At 40.0% G+C, this 18,073-nt stretch overlaps 2 protein-coding genes across 3 annotated transcripts in view; both read left to right on the top strand.

Annotated features, from left to right (window-relative positions):
- LOC114851109 (basement membrane-specific heparan sulfate proteoglycan core protein-like) overlaps window positions 1–13,503 on the top strand; it is a 134,247-nt gene extending 120,744 nt beyond the window's left edge. The window contains exons 26-36 of the mRNA XM_055506925.1: window positions 3–305; window positions 427–690; window positions 818–1,060; window positions 1,208–1,321; window positions 1,410–1,425; window positions 1,502–1,569; window positions 1,859–1,909; window positions 12,360–12,410; window positions 12,503–12,562; window positions 12,837–12,896; window positions 13,049–13,503. Of these exons, the coding sequence (XP_055362900.1) occupies window positions 3–305; window positions 427–690; window positions 818–1,060; window positions 1,208–1,321; window positions 1,410–1,425; window positions 1,502–1,569; window positions 1,859–1,909; window positions 12,360–12,410; window positions 12,503–12,562; window positions 12,837–12,896; window positions 13,049–13,134 (1,316 nt within the window). The 3' untranslated portion in view covers window positions 13,135–13,503. The remainder of the gene's footprint in view (window positions 1–2; window positions 306–426; window positions 691–817; window positions 1,061–1,207; window positions 1,322–1,409; window positions 1,426–1,501; window positions 1,570–1,858; window positions 1,910–12,359; window positions 12,411–12,502; window positions 12,563–12,836; window positions 12,897–13,048) is intronic.
- A 541-nt stretch (window positions 13,504–14,044) lies between these two features.
- On the top strand, window positions 14,045–17,433 carry LOC114867041 (sialoadhesin-like). 2 transcript variants are annotated; one of them, XM_055506950.1, is made up of 6 exons: window positions 14,045–14,619; window positions 15,039–15,071; window positions 15,186–15,452; window positions 15,531–15,776; window positions 15,852–16,080; window positions 17,040–17,176. In XM_055506950.1, the coding sequence occupies exons 1-5, from the start codon at window positions 14,589–14,591 to the stop codon at window positions 16,073–16,075; spliced, it is 801 nt and encodes a 266-aa protein (XP_055362925.1). In that variant the 5' UTR covers window positions 14,045–14,588; the 3' UTR covers window positions 16,076–16,080; window positions 17,040–17,176. The 2 variants fall into 2 exon arrangements, with proteins under 2 accessions (XP_055362925.1, XP_029025178.3); XM_029169345.3 differs by lacking the exon at window positions 15,852–16,080 and having other exon boundaries at window positions 14,050–14,619; window positions 17,040–17,433.
- Window positions 17,434–18,073: the final 640 nt, after the last annotated feature.

Below are 18,073 nucleotides of genomic sequence, written 5' to 3'. Positions count from 1 at the left end.
AGGAAAAGCCCAGTGTGTCCTCACAGCGTCTCCATCTTGGCTGAGTCCTGGAGCCTCAGTAGCTCTGAGCTGTGAGGTTGAGCCTCCATCTGCAGGATGGAGGTTCTACTGGTACCAGACTGTTCCTGATGGCTCACACAGCTCCTACAGATATGAGCTGCTACCTGGTAGTGAGCATGGGACTGAACAGGGCTCCTACATGCTTGATGGACACACACACACAGCAGGATATGTGTGTAGAGCTGCAAGAGGAGAACCAGTGTATTACACTGAATACAGCAAAGCAGCATTCGTCTGGTCTGGAGGTCAGTTTGTTTGGACTCTTGCTTCTTTCTACCAACGTTTGCTGAAAGGAACAGTGTGGATTTGTTCCTTTAAGTTCCACTGTTGATTGTTATGTGTGTTGTTAAATGTGTTGTTGTTCAGATGTTGATCCGTCAGCGTCTCTCACAGTGAGTCCTGACACAGTTCAACACTTCACCCGTGACTCTGTGTCACTGAGCTGTGAGGGAAACTCTACTGAGTGGAGAGTCAGGAGGTTTCCTAAAGGAGGCTTCCTGTCATCCTGCTCCCACTGGACAACATCTGGATCCAGATGTGACATCATCACATCACAGTCTGGTTCTGCAGTGTTCTGGTGTGAGTCTGGATCAGGACACTTCAGTAACTCAGTCAACATCACTGTTCATGGTGAGTTTGATTGTTTTCATTCATTTAAAGCATTTGTAACATCTTACTGTATTATGTGGTTTAATATTATATCTGATAATAGTTTTCTTCTTCTGCTCCACTGAATCTTCCTGTGACTGTGGTCCAGATGCAGGTTTGATCCTGATGAGTCCTGTCCGTCCTGTGACTGAGGGACTCTCTGTGAGTCTGAGCTGTAAGTTGAAGACAGGACAAAAAGCTTCCAGTGTGTTTTTCTATCACAATGAGCAACTGATCCAAAACGACAGCAGAGTAGAGCTGAACATCTCTGCAGTGTCAAAGTCACATGAAGGTTTCTACAAGTGTTGGTACCAAGGAACAGAGTCTCCACAGAGCTGGATGGCAGTGAACGGTGAGGCTGAAATAACACATTTGGATCTCATTTTTTGTCTAAGGAAGATGATACTATAATCATACAGTATGCCACACTGCATGTGTGTATTGCTTTGAGATATTTTATATAATAATGCATTTATTCAATATTTATTATTCATCAAAGCATCGAAGACAAGCAATGGAAACGTTCCTGTAATGTTGGTTGTTGGACTTGTTTGTGGAGTCGGTCTGCTTCTTCTTCTTCTGCTCCTTTCATGTCATTTCAGACGGTCCAAGGGTGAGATGATCTTCTTCTCTTACTGGAATAACTGTAGCAGGGTTAGAGTTCACAACAGTGTAATCATTTGTTTTTGTTTTACTTACAGGTTCATGTTTTATCAGGTCAGGTCACTGTCTCCTCATCCTAATTTACCAGCAGGACTCTAAACCTCTGTATTAACTGTGTATTTCTCTTCAGGCCAACTCAGTCAGGAACCGTATGGACCTCCAACACAACTCCCAGTGTCAACAAGAATCAAAACCAACGTAATGACTGTTCTTCTCATTTAGACTGATGATGATGTTGGAACCTATTTTTTAAAGGAATGTGCTCTTTAGCCATTTGACTAAATACAGTAGAAGCCATGTGAAGTTTATCAGTAATGTTTTTGAAATACAGTTAAACTCCTCTACAGGAGGAATCCAGTATTATTTATAGTATTAATATTGTTCCAGAGTTTGGTCAGGTTCCTAAGCCACTGTTATCTTAGGAAGCTTAGTTTACAAAGGTGTTAATGCTTTAAGTAATTGTTATTATTGTGTTGTTTCTCTGTAGCTGAGGCTCGTATCTATGAATCTGTGAATGACTCTGAAAACACTGGAAAAGGTACAGTAACGTCAACATAATATGGCTTTTACTCTGATTCATTGAAGCTCAAGTCAAAGCTAAACTCCATGTGATTGATAATAAATCATGTATGTTTCAGATGAGGATGTCACATATTCTGTCATTGAACTGAAATCCTTTGAAAAGAACAGTGAGTATTACTAGTGGCACCAGAGGAAGATGTTTTGTCCTCAGTACGTGTAGATGTGATAATTTCTTCTTCATGGATGTTTGTTTTAACGGGAAGGCAGCATAAACCAGCAGAGAGCTCAGTCTACTCTGACCTGAAGATACGACCTGCAGGTAGAGCTGAGCTTCAAGCTGCAGTGAATTATCAGAGCCAGGTTTTACAGTAAATTATGGGTTAATGTTTATGAACCACTGACCAATCGTACACTATTGTGTTTAATAAAACTCACTTATATGTTCTCTCAGCTACATCTGTCTTTAACAATAAAGTTTCAACCTTTGTATTTATTGCTAATTATTGTCACAAGTTGAGGCATCTGTTGGTTTTTAAAAACACCAGAGCAGCTTGTTCATGCATCAACTTTATGTCACACAGATGTTTGTTCTGTGTCAGACGATGCTCTGCTCTACGCCCAGGTCAAACACAAGGACAGGAGAAAGAGGGTCAAAGGTCAGTACAGCCTGCATCCACCACAACACTGAGTCATTCATGTTTAGCTACTGTTAATTATTGTCGTAGTTATTGTAATAATACACAAGTTTACATTTACTTCTTACTTGTATTTGTATTAATTTGTGTTTATTAAAAGAAACATGAATGAAATCGGATGTCCAGTTACAGTCGTTCAGTATATGATCGTGCTTCATTATCACATTACAACAAACCAACTGAATCACTTCTCTGTTGACAGGAAAACCGTCTGCTGCAGCCACTGATGAAGCTGTTTATTCTCAGGTCAAACCTGGAACATCTTTTGGCTACGATGCAGCCATGTAGCTTAGTGTGACAACTTATTCTGCAGATGTGATTTATCAGTAGAACTTATTTAAAGTGAAGTAGTTACTAAATTAATTAATAACAATAATTAATAATTAAAATAATAATTAATTAATTAAATATTCAATTGTTAGATCTCTGATGAGTCCATGTTGTTGTTTTCCTTTAATTCTGTAAATAATACCAAATATTTCAGTGTAATTTATAAACAAAAACATATAAACAAGCATTTAATTTACAAAACATCAACTGTAGATATATTTTTTAATTCATTAACTGCAGGATGTTTCAACAACTATGAGCTAATTAATGCACAATGTTGAGCTTCACAACAGAAGTGATGCTGCAGCTTTAATGTAACAATCATTGATTTACTTTAATTTTTACTGTGAGCAGTAAGTTTACTGTAACATCCTCTTTTTTAATGTTATTTTTAACCATCAAGTGTTTATTAAACTTCAATATTAAACTTTTTCCAGTAATAATAATTTAATTTATTGGCCTGTAAACACTGTAGCTTCAGCTTCATGCTCAGCAGGTGTCAGTTAGTGATGCTGTCTCACAGCTGGAGGATCTCAGTGGAGCAGCAGCAGAGAATCTGATTTACTTAATGTTTGGATGTGACACTAAAAGTCTGAAGATCTATAAAGTTGTGTATGTACAGTACAGGTTACCATGACAATGGCTCTTCACTCACTGCTTAGTTTTATTGTGGTGCTTCTGCTTCGAGTAGCTGAATACATCATTCACTACAGTGACTCAGTCTTGCACAAATGCTGAGTGTGACAAGGCAAACTGAAACATGAATTAGAGCAAAAATCAAGATAATAATTAAACCATTGACCCTTAATAGCACAAACAGTCCCAAACAAGGTGGTCGTTACTCCTCATCCCAACTGGACACTCCCTTCTTTCCTGGGTGGTTTGTGCAGTGGTTTGCGCATTGCTCTCCTGTCACCCAGGTCGCACAGTAGGTTCAATCGCCTCGGAGAGGGATTGAGTCAGGAATGGCATCCGGTGTAAAAACCTGCCAAGTCAACCAAATCACTCACTTTCATGACCCCTGACAGGATAAAGCTGAAAGGAGTTACTTTACCTTTTACCAAATGGGTACTTTATTAACTTAAGCTATTTTAATATATTTATATTCTTATATCTAATTATCTAATGAATTTAATATTTTGAATTATTCTCATACATTTTTATAATACATTTTTTCCATTAATTTACGTAGCATTAAGAGTCTAGGGACGTTTACGTTAAGACAGCTCTGACCAACATGTTTCAACCTCAGCACATTTCTGGATGCTCACCTGAGAAGAGGCAGGATGGTGGTCTGTGGTGATGAGTTGGCTTTTTTGGTGTCAGATCTGGTCCTCACATCAACCACTGTAATAGCTCGCCAATAAGTGATGCCGTTCTTATTCCCTACCCATGAACCATTTCCTCATACTGACACCAGTCGTCACTGTTTTCTCTGTCAATGACAGTGTTCTGCAATGAGATCTCAGCACCACAGTCCAAACAGGAACAGCTCCATGGAGTCGACTCTGAGCAAAGATGGAAGTTCAAAGGACCACCTGCAGAATTAGAGGAGCTTCAGTTGCAAAAGCTGCTTAACCGGCTTGTGTTTTCTCAGGAAGTTATGTTTTCTCAGGAACAGTAACATTTGCATTTACAAAATGGAAAGACATAATGAGGTCAGAAACTGTGCACATCTAGTGAGAATATTTTACTTTCTCTTCAAGCTCTTAATAATGGTGTAACATTCAACTTGCGAAAATTATTTGTATTAATTAATTGATGCCTCCATCTTTAATTACAAGTAATTGTACAATATTTATTATTTTTTATTTTATATAATGAGGCAATAAAGTTAGAAATATTGATTGATAGTGTTGAAACTATTCAGTGTGGCTTTATAGCAGATTTCGATGCATTAATTTTGTGTCGGCTGTTCATTAAGGTTACAATGTAATCAACACCCTATTTCATTATCCTTGGTTCAGAATCAATTACATCTGCACTGTTGTCTCCCCTGCACATTAGTCCACCTTTAATAAAGACATGCAAAAAAAAAAAGAAAAAAGCAACAAGCAACTCACTCACTCAGTGACTCACTCAATCACTCACTCAATCATCTTCAACAGGCTAGTCCCACCTATCTGTAATCTATCTAGTCATCACATGTTGGCCTGTGGAAATAAGCCAGCGTACCTGGACCAGCCCCCAGCAATCAAACCCAGTTTCTCAGAGGAAATAATTAACCTGCCTGAACAGGTTGATTTATGTTAGTGTAGCTTGGATAATAGGTCATCACTGTCCCAAAGAAATGATTAGCTTTGCAAACGGAGACCAACAGCAGCAGGAGCAAAGACAGCGCCATAGTTAATGTTTGTCCAACACCGGAAGAGCAGTTTGCTTTATACTATTGGCAGGATCAAAAAAAGAATAGGGTCAGATTTAGTCATTAACCTACAAAAATAAAAATAATTCCATGTTGATGCATAAATAAAATCGATATCTGCCTCATGAATGCTGTGCTTTGCATCGACTGACTGTTGGCACACTTTGCAAACACATAAGGAAGCTAATGTAAACGTCTACTAACAGGTTTAATATCAATTTAAAGCAGTCATTTATTATTGTCAACCACCAGAGTTCACTGTTGTTGTAACTTTCACACTACGAATGAGGAGAATAGTGATGTTTGCTGGAAGCCCTCGTCTCAGCAGTTCTTCTTCAAGCTGGAGAAGGAAACACACACTGCCATTAGATACAGTCACTGTTATATCTGATAGAATAAACAAGACTTTTTAAAACCCTTTGTGTGTTGAGCATTAAAATTTAATTATTTAAATAATTAGTGTTTTATGCTGTGCTGCAGACGTTAAAGGACCTACTGTAAGTCTCCTCAGAACATACATTCCTTGTTGAAGTGGTTGAACTGTTGAAGATGACGGACTTGTTGCCGGCCCAGTAAACGTTGTGTTGTTGTGTTAGAAGCATTATTTTGGCTGTTGGTTGTAGTTTGTGATATGGATTTTGAAGAAACAGGGATCACTGTACTCAAGGCTGTGCTCTGAAGCGTGGGTGTCGTAAGGACACTAGAACTGGTTGTTGCACTATTTGGTGTGGAAGTATTTAACTGTACTGTTGTGTTGGCTTGTGCAAAAACGAGGTGGAAGGAACAATTTGTGTGATTATAAACTTGATCGTTGTGGTAATTTCTGAAGTACCGCTACAGGTGGTGGAGCTTATAATTACTGAAAAAGAGAATAGTAAGATTATAGTTGATTTGTGGAGTGATATAAAAATTATTAGTTATATTTTCCCTAGAAGAAGTTGTTGGAGTGATTATGGTCATTGTAGTTTGTTGTGTAGATGATGTCACCAATCCTGATGTTGTACTTCCTGTGTCACACTGTGGTTGTTGTCTGTTCTCAGGTGTGTGTCTCCACAGCTTCATCAAGCCAAAGCTGTAATGACTCTGGAAGAATCTGACCTGTCAACAAGACCGTGGGAAACCACACTGCCCACACCACAGCTACAGTATAGTGTAGCCACCACCACCTACTGTATGGCTCTCACGGAGCGGAGGGAATACGGCACTACGGCCTTTGTGCACACGGCACTACGCTGCGACCTTCTCGCGCTACTGAACGCTGGGTTCTCTAATGAACCGTTACGCTCACCTGGCTGCATCCACAGACCAGGTCGGAGGGTATAAAACAGGAAAGACCCCAGACGCACGACCCAAACACAGGAAGTACAGCTTAACATAAAATGATTTATTGAATACAAACATGAAGTCACTGCAAGGCAGGACTAAGTGCAAAAAAACATGAGAACTAAAGACCACTGCTATGCAGGAAAACTAAACACTACTACAAATATGCTCAGTTTCTAAAGGGCAAAATCCTAAACATGAAACACAAGAGAATCACTGGAGACGACTAAATAAAAATAATCAAAGTTAAATAAGTTCGGTTCCTAACGGGCAACAACCTAAACACAGATGAACAAAGGACAGGACATCAGAAAGAAAACAAAACCTCCACGTCTTCAAACTCCTTTCTTTAACTTAACGTAACCTTGGCGTAGTTTTCGAGCTTACGACCGCGTACACACCAGCAACAGGTGAAACAAAAGGCATGACTTAAATACTAACAGGTGGTGAAAAAATGAGATTTATTCCAGCAATCGAAGTCACAAGCAGTCAAGGTCATACACGGATAAGCACGGGATAGAGGCACAAAGGGAGCAGGTGTAATCAGGTTCGGTAACGGGCGTGGTTCAGTAACAGAAGGCGCAGAATTACGTGTCCAAATCAGCAGGCTTAGTCAGGTCCAGTAGCAAGCAAGGTTCAGCAGCAAGAAGCAAGTCTACAATACCGGTCGGGATCAGGCGAGAAACAGCGGGAAAACAGAAACAGGGTCGAAGACCAGTTTGAGCTGAACGAGTACTGCTGGAAGGTGACGACATGCGTGCAACGATCTGGCGGATAACTGTGGTGACTACTGGTGCTTAAATCCGGGTGGCTGATTACTGATCTGAGACAGGTGTACATGGTGAACTGGGAGTGACAGGAAACAGCTGTGACATGAACAAAAACCGGAAGTCCTTCAACATAAAACAGGAAGTAAAACTGGAACCAAAAACATGACAACTAAGTCCCTTCAAAAACAAAAGCGGAATCTAACACAATGAACAGAAACCGGAAGTGTTACAAAATAAAACAGGAAACAAGGCCAAAACCTGATACTAATGTGTCTAAGTGTCTAATGTTTCACTTACTACATTAATAGGTTTTTATTTGACATTTAGTCTGAGCATCGTACGTGTGTGTACGTGATGAAGTGTGAGGACGTGTTCATGATCATGGTATGTTTTTTACTCAGTTTGGACTGACTGGGTTTATACATGGGCTCAGTTTTCTGTGTGGACGTTGCCTGTTCTCTGTGTGTGTGTGTTTTCTGTCCTTGTGCTTTGTCTCCTTCTCACCATCCAGACAAGGTTAACCAGTCGTAGTGTGAATGTGTGTCCAACATGTCTGATGTAAGTGTTTAGGATTCTGTGTCATACGACTTCTAAACATGTAGAGCAGCAGTAACTGTGTCTAAGTGGTGCATAGAGATCACAGTGAGGTGGAAACATGAAAAGCAGTGACGGTAGATGAATGAAGCATTGACTCTACACTCAGTACCTCAGTTCACAGCACAGTAATGTAGTGGAGACACAAAGGTGCCAAGTGTTGTTATAGCTTTTTTACTTTTACATTTTTATTTAACATTAGTACAGGAATGTACCAAAAATGTGGAGATGTTCTGGTCCAAAGTGAAACAGACTTTGATGTCTGTAGGAAGGTTTTAAAGTAGAAAAACCTCGACTGACTGTAGAGGTCAGAGGTTTTTTAAATAATGCGATCAAACAGCAAAAGGACACGATCTAATAAAACATTACTGTAATGACCTGTATTGTCAATAAGAGACCACAAGGGGCGAGAAACAACTCTAGTTCGACTAATGGACAAACGCGCGTTCTCTGTCACTGAGTCAGGGACTTAAAAACATAAAAATAATGTCATCACAAATTGACATGATTTCATAAACATGGATTAGAACATGAAATAAAACATAAAATTTCAACTTTTTTCATGTGTTAAATAGCAAAGTGGCAATGTGAAATCTGAGGAAAATTATTTCTCTCAATGCTGTTAAAACGAAAAAACTGATCCTACCAGTAGAAACTGATGGTAAATATTAAGGTTTAATGTTGTTAAAACTGATTTAATGTGGGTGTAAACCAGTACTTATTATAATTGAGGAAGACTTTAATGTAGGATAGAGTCTGTGCTGGAGGCGACACACTGGTGACACTAGTGAGGTGCAGTAGTGGTGTCAGAATAATGAGGAAGTGCATCGCTTGCAAGCGTCTGCATAAAGTCTGAGTGTGACATGTTACATTGTGTTATTGAATTAGACACCACTGTCCTGCTGCTCCTCATCTCTGCTTTGCTCCACAATCTCCCACCTGGTTAATTGGTTCTGGTCTGTATGAGACACAAGCACTAACTGTTCTCCAGGTTGCTGATGTTCTACAAATGTGTTTAGTCATGTATGAAACTTCCTCTTTCATGTCTGATGTGATAATTGTAGAAATGTGATCATTATCTTCATTCTTATCTCTTTATTGTATGAAGCTTTATTTAGGAGGCATCACTTCTTTGAAAGACTGATAATGTGTCAAAGTGTCTGCTTTTAGAATGACATGTGTGTTTATGAAGCTCAGTTATCTGACTCTGGCTCCTTCTTCACACACGTCTTCACTGTGAGTCGCTGACTCAAACTCAAAATTTGACATGTTTGTTTCATAGTTTACAATCAATTTTAGGTTAAGAAATAATGTATTAAATCATTAGATAATATATATTAACTATATCTTACATGACATGCTTTTGTTAGCGACACTTGCAATGGAAACCACACGTTTTATGTGGAAAGAGGAAGTGAAGAGTTGATGTATTTAAATTAACAGTTTTATCGCAACTACAGCAGCTAAAGTTAAAAACTGTAAACACAACTGAATAAATCCTGCAGCTACGCTCAGTTAAATGTGTGTTTATTGATTCAATACATACGTAGCTTGTGTCTTAGTGTTTGCTGTCATTCCTCTACAGCGACAGTGTCTGTGGATGTGAAGATGGAGCTGACTTTGCTCTGTGTACTGTCATTATTCTGTGAGTACGTCAGCAGCTCTGACTTTATTTAACATGGTGGTTATGTGACACCAGCAGCTGATGGAGACAACAAAGAAATCAGAGTCACACGAGGAGGAAAATACATGTGCAAAGGAAGAAGAGGGGAACCAGCTGTTTACACTTATAACAGTGATGATGTCACCATCATGATAACTTGTTAGTTTGTTTATTGTGTTTGATGTTTTTTTTATGTTGTTTTTTTTTAATTTAACATTTGTGTTTGTTTCAGATTCTAATTCTGTGTCTGTGAGTCTGCAACTGGACTGGACTCAGGTGATCAGAGGTCAGATCACTGTTAGATGTGAGATCCAGGGAGGTGGAGACACTCAGTGGGTTTATGACTGGAAAACAACCAGTGGACAAACAATCACACAGAGAACAGTCACTAATCCCTGGACAATGTCTGCGTTCAGCAGTGGCTACAGGTGCAGAGGAACAAACAGTCACTACCCATATTCTTCAACACGGTGGAGTGAAGCTGCTGCACTGACAGTATCAGGTGAGTTGAGATTTAATATTTCAGATCACATATTTTATATTTTTATCTTTTAATACATTATCTAATAATTCACTGAAATTTTAACTCCTCATATTATTTATGAACATTTGGTAATTGTGTTTAAATTCTACATCAGTCCACACAAAGCCATTCAATGTGTAACATTTCATAATGTTAATGATGTGGTGCCTTGTGTTGCTGCTGGGTTCCAGGTGCTGTGTTGACCCTTGACCCCAGCAGGTCCAGGTATTTTACTGGAGAGTCTGTGAACTTCACGACGACAAACGCACTGACTGGGAAACCAGACTCATCAAAGATGGAGGAGAAATAGCTTCTCTGTCTACAGGAGACAGTGGTAGATACCAGTGTTTTAGAGTCCACAGGAAAACAAACCACATAAAAACCAGTGGAACCATCGATTTAATTGTATCAGGTAATTCATCGTTGACTTGATGAGAGTTTTCCAGTTGTCAGTTTGTCTAAGGTTCAAACAAGGTGTTTGTGACTCTTCATCCCAACCGGACTCAGTTGTTGTTGTATGGAGAGACGATCTCTATCAGATGTGAGATGGAGGAAAGAAGAGACACTGAGTGGGAATATGATGATATGATTGTTGTGTATGTGTTGTTATATGTGTTGTTGTTGTTCAGATGTTGATCCGTCAGCGTCTCTCACAGTGAGTCCTGACACAGTTCAACACTTCACCCGTGACTCTGTGTCACTGAGCTGTGAGGGAAACTCTACTGAGTGGAGAGTCAGGAGGTTTCCTGAAGGAGGCTTCCTGTCATCCTGCTCCAACTGGACAACATCTGGATCCAGATGTGACATCATCACATCACAGTCTGGTTCTGCAGTGTTCTGGTGTGAGTCTGGATCAGGACACTTCAGTAACTCAGTCAACATCACTGTTCATGGTGAGTTTGATTGTTTTCATTCATTTAAAGCATTTGTAACATCTTACTGTATTATGTGGTTTAATATGATATCTGATAATAGTTTTCTTCTTCTGCTCCACTGAATCTTCCTGTGACTGTCGTCCAGATGCAGGTTTGATCCTGATGAGTCCTGTCCGTCCTGTGACTGAGGGACTCTCTGTGAGTCTGAGCTGTAAGTTGAAGACAGGACAAAAAGCTTCCAGTGTGTTTTTCTATCACAATGAGCAACTGATCCAAAACGACAGCAGAGTAGAGCTGAACATCTCTGCAGTGTCAAAGTCACATGAAGGTTTCTACAAGTGTTGGTACCAAGGAACAGAGTCTCCACAGAGCTGGATGGCAGTGAACGGTGAGGCTGAAATAACACATTTGGATCTCATTTTTTGTCTAAGGAAGATGATACTATAATCATACAGTATGTCACACTGCATGTGTGTATTGCTTTGAGATATTTTATATAATAATGCATTTATTCAATATTTATTATTCATCAAAGCTTCGAAGTCAAGCAATGGAAACGTTCCTGTAATGTTGGTTGTTGGACTTGTTTGTGGAGCCGGTCTGCTTTTTCTTCTTCTGCTCCTTTCATGTCGTTTCAGACGGTCCAAGGGTGAGATGATCTTCTTCTCTTACTGGAATAACTGTAGCAGGGTTAGAGTTCACAACAGTGTAATCATTTGTTTTTTGTTTTACTTACAGGTTCATGTTTTATCAGGTCAGGTCACTGTCTCCTCATCCTAATTTACCAGCAGGACTCTAAACCTCTGTATTAACTGTGTATTTCTCTTCAGGCCAACTCAGTCAGGAACCGTATGGACCTCCAACACAACTACCAGTGTCAGCCAGAATCAAAACCAGCGTAATGACTGTTCTTCTCATTTAGACTGATGATGATGTTGGAACCTGTTTTTTAAAGGAATGTGCTCTTTAGCCATTTGACTAAATACAGTAGAAGCCATGTGAAGTTTATCAGTAATGTTTTTGAAATACAGTTAAACTCCTCTACAGGAGGAATCCAGTATTATTTATAGTATTAATATTGTTCCAGAGTTTGGTCAGGTTCCTAAGCCACTGTTATCTTAGGAAGCTTAGTTTACAAAGGTGTTAATGCTTTAAGTAATTGTTATTATTGTGTTGTTTCTCTGTAGCTGAGGCTCGTATCTATGAATCTGTGAATGACTCTGGAAAAGGTACAGTAACGTCAACATAATATGGTTTTACTCTGATTCATGGAAGCTCAAGTCAAAGCTAAACTCCATGTGATTAATAATAAATCATGTATGTTTCAGATGAGGATGTCACATATTCTGTCATTGAACTGAAATCATTTGAAAAGAACAGTGAGTATTACTAGTGGCACCAGAGGAAGATGTTTTGTCCTCAGTACCTGTAGAGGTGATCGTTTCTTCTTCATGGATGTTTGTTTTAACAGGAAGGCAGCATAAACCAGCAGAGAGCTCAGTCTACTCTGACCTGAAGATACGACCTGCAGGTAGAGCTGAGCTTCAAGCTGCAGTAAATTATCAGAGCCAGGTTTTACAGTATATTATGGGTTAATGTTTATGAACCACTGACCAATCGTACACTAATGTGGTTAATAAAACTCACTTATATGTTCTCGCATCTACATCTGTCTTTAACAATAAAGTTTCATGTTTTTGTATTTATTGCTAATTATTGTTGAGGCATCTGTTGGTTTTTAAAAACACCAGAGCAGCTTGTTCATCCATCAACTTTATGTCACACAGATGTTTGTTCTGTGTCAGACGATGCTCTGCTCTACGTCCAGGTCAAACACAACAAGGACAGGAGAAAGAGGGTCAAAGGTCAGTACATTGTACAAACACAGTAAAATACATACAGTGTTTATTAAAAGAAACATGAATGAAATCAGATGTGCAGTTACAGTCGTTTAGTATATGATCGTGCCTTATCATCACATTACAACAAACCAGCTAAATCACTTCTCTGTTGACAGGAAAACCTTCTGCTGCAGCCACTGATGAACCTGTTTATTCTCAGGTCAAACCTGGAACATCTTTTGGCTACGATGTAGCCATGTAGCTTAGTGTGACCACTTATTCTGCAGATGTGATTCATCAGTAGAACTTATTTAAAGTAAAGTAGTTGAATAACAAATTGTTAGATATCTGATGAGTCCATGTTGTTGTTTTCCTTTAATTCTGTAAATAAAACCAAATGTTTACAGTGTAATTTATAAACCAAAACATAAACAACCATTTGCTATACAAAACATGAACTGTACATATACTGTACATATTTTTTGAATTTATTAACTGCAGGATGTTTCAACAACTATGAGCTAAATAATGCACAATGTTAAGCTTCCCAACAGAAGTGATGCTGCAGCTTTAATGTAACAATCATTGATTTACTTTAATTTTTACTGTGAGCAGTAAGTTTACTGTAACATCGTCTTTTTTAATGTTCTTTTAATGTGTTAATTAAACTTAAATATTAAACTTTTTTCCAGTAGTAATAATTTTATTTATTGGCCTGAAAACACTGTAGCTTGTTTAACTTCGCCGGTCCCTTCATACCTGCAGCGGCCTGCAACTGAAACATACTGTACGGTGGCCCTGAAGTGCAAGTCACAAACAAACAAAAAGACAAAACACAACGACATTAACAAGAAACACAAAAACATTAACAGGAAACACGACGACATTAACAAGAAATTAACAACAAATAGACTAAAATTCATTTCTTTATTTTCAGTTGTTTAGGTCTGTTTACATGTATTTAGGTTACACAACCTTCATTCTAAGTTATACACATGTTCTATCAAAGGTAAAAATAACACAACCCACAAACACCAGGTAAATACTGTATATACAGTATCTTTATATATTCATGGTTATACTTATAACCAACAGGATATAACAGGAGGAAACGCAGAGTGGACCTCATCACTGAGACCTTTGATCATTTTACCTGGAAGGAACCGAGCTGAGGCTGGTCCACTATGAGCAGTGGTGCTGGACCCGCACAAACCCTTTAGTGAGTCTGAAGCTGTGGGTGGTCGTCTCTCCTCTCTCACCTCCAGCCGGGGGAGGCAGATGGTCGAACGCCCTGGAGGGTTGAAGGTTGTTTTGTTTTTGAGGTGAACTGGAGTGAGCTGGTTTTTGGGTCACGTAGACCCAGATGGAGGCGACCCAAACCACAGCGTACAGTAGTTACATTCAGAGAGGAAGAGGTCGTGTGGCCTAGATCAGAACTCATGATCAGCTCAGTGATGAGACGGGTCCTCGTCGGGTCGGCTTCAGTGGAGACATTGAAACCAAAAGGCCTCATTTCCATCAGTGAGTGTTAGTAACTGACTGCTGTGATTTCCAGCTCAACGTCTGCTCTTCTGGACGTTTCCTCCAGTCAACGAACGTCAGCGCAGAGAAGCTGCAGATGACTTTCCACAGAAACCACCAGACAAAGGTCAAGCACAGGAAGGAGGACGGTCGGGTTTTGGTTTCTGAAGGCGAGGACACAGTGACTCAGCTCAGATGGAGGGAACAGGCTCCTGGTGGCTGCTCGGTGAGTAGAAGCAGGTCCGATCGCTGTGACACCGGGTCAGAACCGGATCCATGCGCGTACGGATCCATCTGGTCTCAGATGCTGCAGCTGAAACTCCTCAGTTAATGGGACGGTTCAGGTTCGGAAGTATTCAATCCTTCAGGAATCAATCACACAGATGATTCATTAGCAAATTAATGTGAAATTATCAATTCCTGTTTTACTGTGATCGGATATGATGCAACCGACCACGTCTGGAACCGTGTGGCTTATTTAGAGTAGAGATTGGAACAAACATATAAATAGACGAGATGAACATGAGGAGGTGAATGTAGGTGCAGCGTTCCAATGTGTCCAAGCATCAAACCTTAAGGATCTTTGTGTTAGAGTGTTAAAGCTCTAAAACGGTCTTAAAACGTGTGAATCTGGTTTTATTTCAGTCATGAGCTCACTGCTGTGCTGCACAAACCAGGGTCAGTATCTTCTTCTTCTTCATTTTTTCACTTCTTCTTCTTCTTCTTCTTCTTCTTTTTCTTCAGTTTTCTTCTTCAGTTTTCTTCTCCTTAGTCTCATTTTAACCTCCACAGCCCGTCTCACTGTGAGTCCCAGCAGCTCTCAGCTCTTTGAACACCAGTTCATGAATCTCAGCTGTGAGGACGACGACGGATCTGCTGGATGGACGGTGACGCGGAACACGAGCAGAGAAACCAGAGCTGCGTGTGGAGCTGATTGGGGAAAACTTGATGCTTTCTTCTGCACCATCAGCTACATCCTCCCGTGGGACAGTGGTGTTTACTGGTGCGAGTCCAGCTCTGGCTCCAGCAGCAGCAGCAGCAGCAGCATCAGTGTCTCAGGTGAGATCAGACTGTGGAGTTAGTGCTGATGCGTCTGTGTGGACACGATGAAATGCTGTGGTTTGTCTCTGTGTTGAGGTGGATCTGTGATCCTGCAGAGCCCTGTCCTCCCTGTGATGGAGGGACATGATGTCACTCTGCACTGTCAAACAAAGAGCCCTCCCTCCGAACTGCCAGCTGATTTCTATAAAGACGGCTCCCTCATCAGGACTGAGCCCACGGGTCACATGACCATCCACCACGTCACCAAGTCTGATGAAGGAGTTTATAAATGCAGCATCGAGGCTTCTGGAGAGTCTCCGTCCAGCTGGATCCATGTCTCAGGTCAGGATTCAACTCACATGAAATATAAGGAACAGGAAACATCATTCTGAACCTCTTTGATTCTGTTCATCCCAGAGACGCCCGTCTTGTCTCCACTAACCTCGGTCACTGCAGCAGATCAAAGCTTCTCTCCTCCCTCGTCCTCCTCCACTCTAGGCGGTCCTCCCTTGCCTCCTGACTCCTCGTCTCCTCCTCTCTTTGTCTACTGGGTTATTCCACTTATGTTTGGTTTGATTCTTGTGCCTTGTTTTGTTGGTTTTGCTGGTGCAGCGGTGCGTCGGGATGAAACCCAAAGCTGAGACAGGTGAGTTCTGCAAAACCTGCACGGTCACAGGAAGTTATGTGTCAAGTCTTTAAAGCCTCATTGTTGACTTTAAAACGTTCAGTTCCATGACCGTGTTGTTACCATTAGTTAATTATTTTTATCTGTTCACAATGTAAAGCAAAAATATAGAACAAAAAAAACCAAGAATATCATAAATAAAGACAATTAAACATTATGTGAAAATATTTAAACGAATAACCAGTGCTTTTTTTCTATTTTCATTTTGAATGAATTATTTGAAATTTTAAAAAAGACATAAAATAATTTAATTAATGGACAAAGGCAGAAATATCTAAAACAAGTACACTATAAATAATACAAATAATAATAAGAAACAAGATTAGATCAAAAAAGTATTTAGTCTTTGTTTTTGTCAAATGTAAACCTGATATAATTCTAAGAAAAGAAATTCAGTAAATATTTACAAATATTATCGTACCTGAACTCAGCTGGTGTGTTTAACAACGACCGTACAGAAGAAGACGTAGTGAACCGAGGAGTGAATTCCATAAGGATCAAGAGTTTTTCTTTTATAATAAGAATAAACGTGTCCCTGTGAACAGCGTCTCCGTTCTGTTCAGTGCTGCCACCGTGTGGCCGTAGTGTGTAAACGCCTCGACTCCTTCCTGAGGTACGAGCAGGACGGTTCTACATTTAACCATAAGTTAAAACATGAAAAGCAGCAGTTTAAAGCAGGTGACATACAAACATAAACCAGGTGCTGCTGTTTACACTGTACCTGACGAGCACAAACTTTGACACTTTCTGTTGAGTCTTAGTGTATAAACCTTAAGGTTGCAGCTAAAGGCAGAACAAACAACTCTGTCTGTCATGAACTAGATGAGTTGATAATTACTGATAAAGAAATCAGCAGTTTAAAAGCACCAAATCTTTTGACTGTGTCAGATTATGGACGATGATGATGGTTGCGTTTCCAGACAAACACAGAGCGTCGGTCTGCTTCGAGGAGGTGACTTATAACGAAGTAATCATCAGGCCGAGCAGCAGGAGAGGTGGGCTGCAAACAAACAGAGGGACAGACAGTGATCCACACACCATCTTCACAACATCCCCGCGTTTGTGTCCAGCGCTTCCAGCAGATCCAGATGTTGTGTACTCGTCTGTGCGCTCCAGCGACACGTCCTCACGTCTGTCCACCATCTGAGGAGCACAGTGTTTATTGATTTTACTTCTGATCAACAAACGTTTAAACCTGTTTGACATGTTGTTATTTTATGTGAGTTTAACAAACGCTGATTAGTTCGTCCAATGACCTTTGTGATGAGTTTGTGTTCAGCGCTGATGGAAATAAAAGCATTCAAACAGGACTAAGGAAGCGACTCATAGCTCTGGTTTTATCTGGTCAAAGTGTTTGTCTAAGACAAGAGGTCCTGAGTTCAAATCCCAGCGGTGCCTCAGCATTAGTCACCTGGAAACGTCTGATGGTTGGAGGAGAGCTTTCTCTTTTTAGGAGGAACCTGGTTGGTTCCATTATTTGTCCAGACTTTGGCTTTGAACAGACTGTGACAGTGACAACCAGGTGACTCTCTCTCTGCTTCCCTTAATATCTATATTGTTGCCAGGGAGTCAAGATGTGACGTCTTATCTGCCTAAACAGTTTCACGATCATTCACAGCTCAGTGAAAATAACATACAAAGAACAGGGTGTTCATGCATTTCATCATTTTATGTTGAATGCAATGTTTCATAACACATCGAACAAAAAACTCTACTCATTGGATTATATAGATGTATCAAAGTGCTATCGCAATATAAAATACCTTCACATAAATGAAATTTCCCTTATAGTAAATGAAGAGCAACAGATCGTTCCATGACTAGAACAATTTATCATGCTGTCAAAACAACACTGTCTCAGAAAACTAGAGCAGAAATGACTAGAAATGTATTATAGAAAAGAGATTAACCTGAAGCAACCAAAAGAAAACTGTCAGACACAACACACAGATGC

The sequence above is a fragment of the Betta splendens genome, chromosome 2 (genome assembly GCF_900634795.4).
Source record: "Betta splendens chromosome 2, fBetSpl5.4, whole genome shotgun sequence".
Lineage (NCBI taxonomy): Eukaryota > Metazoa > Chordata > Actinopteri > Anabantiformes > Osphronemidae > Betta > Betta splendens.
Note: the sequence above shows the minus strand (reverse complement) of the source record. Positions and strands in the feature narration are given on the sequence as shown.

Bases quoted from the DNA above. Each gene is read 5' to 3' on its own strand.
- LOC114867041 (XM_029169345.3), top strand. From the start codon at position 14,589: ATGGAGGGAACAGGCTCCTGGTGGCTGCTCG. The intron at 14,620-15,038 runs GTGAGTAGAAGC...GTTTTATTTCAG, and splicing joins AGGCTCCTGGTGGCTGCTCG to TCATGAGCTCACTGCTGTGC. The intron at 15,453-15,530 runs GTGAGATCAGAC...CTCTGTGTTGAG, and splicing joins CAGCAGCATCAGTGTCTCAG to GTGGATCTGTGATCCTGCAG.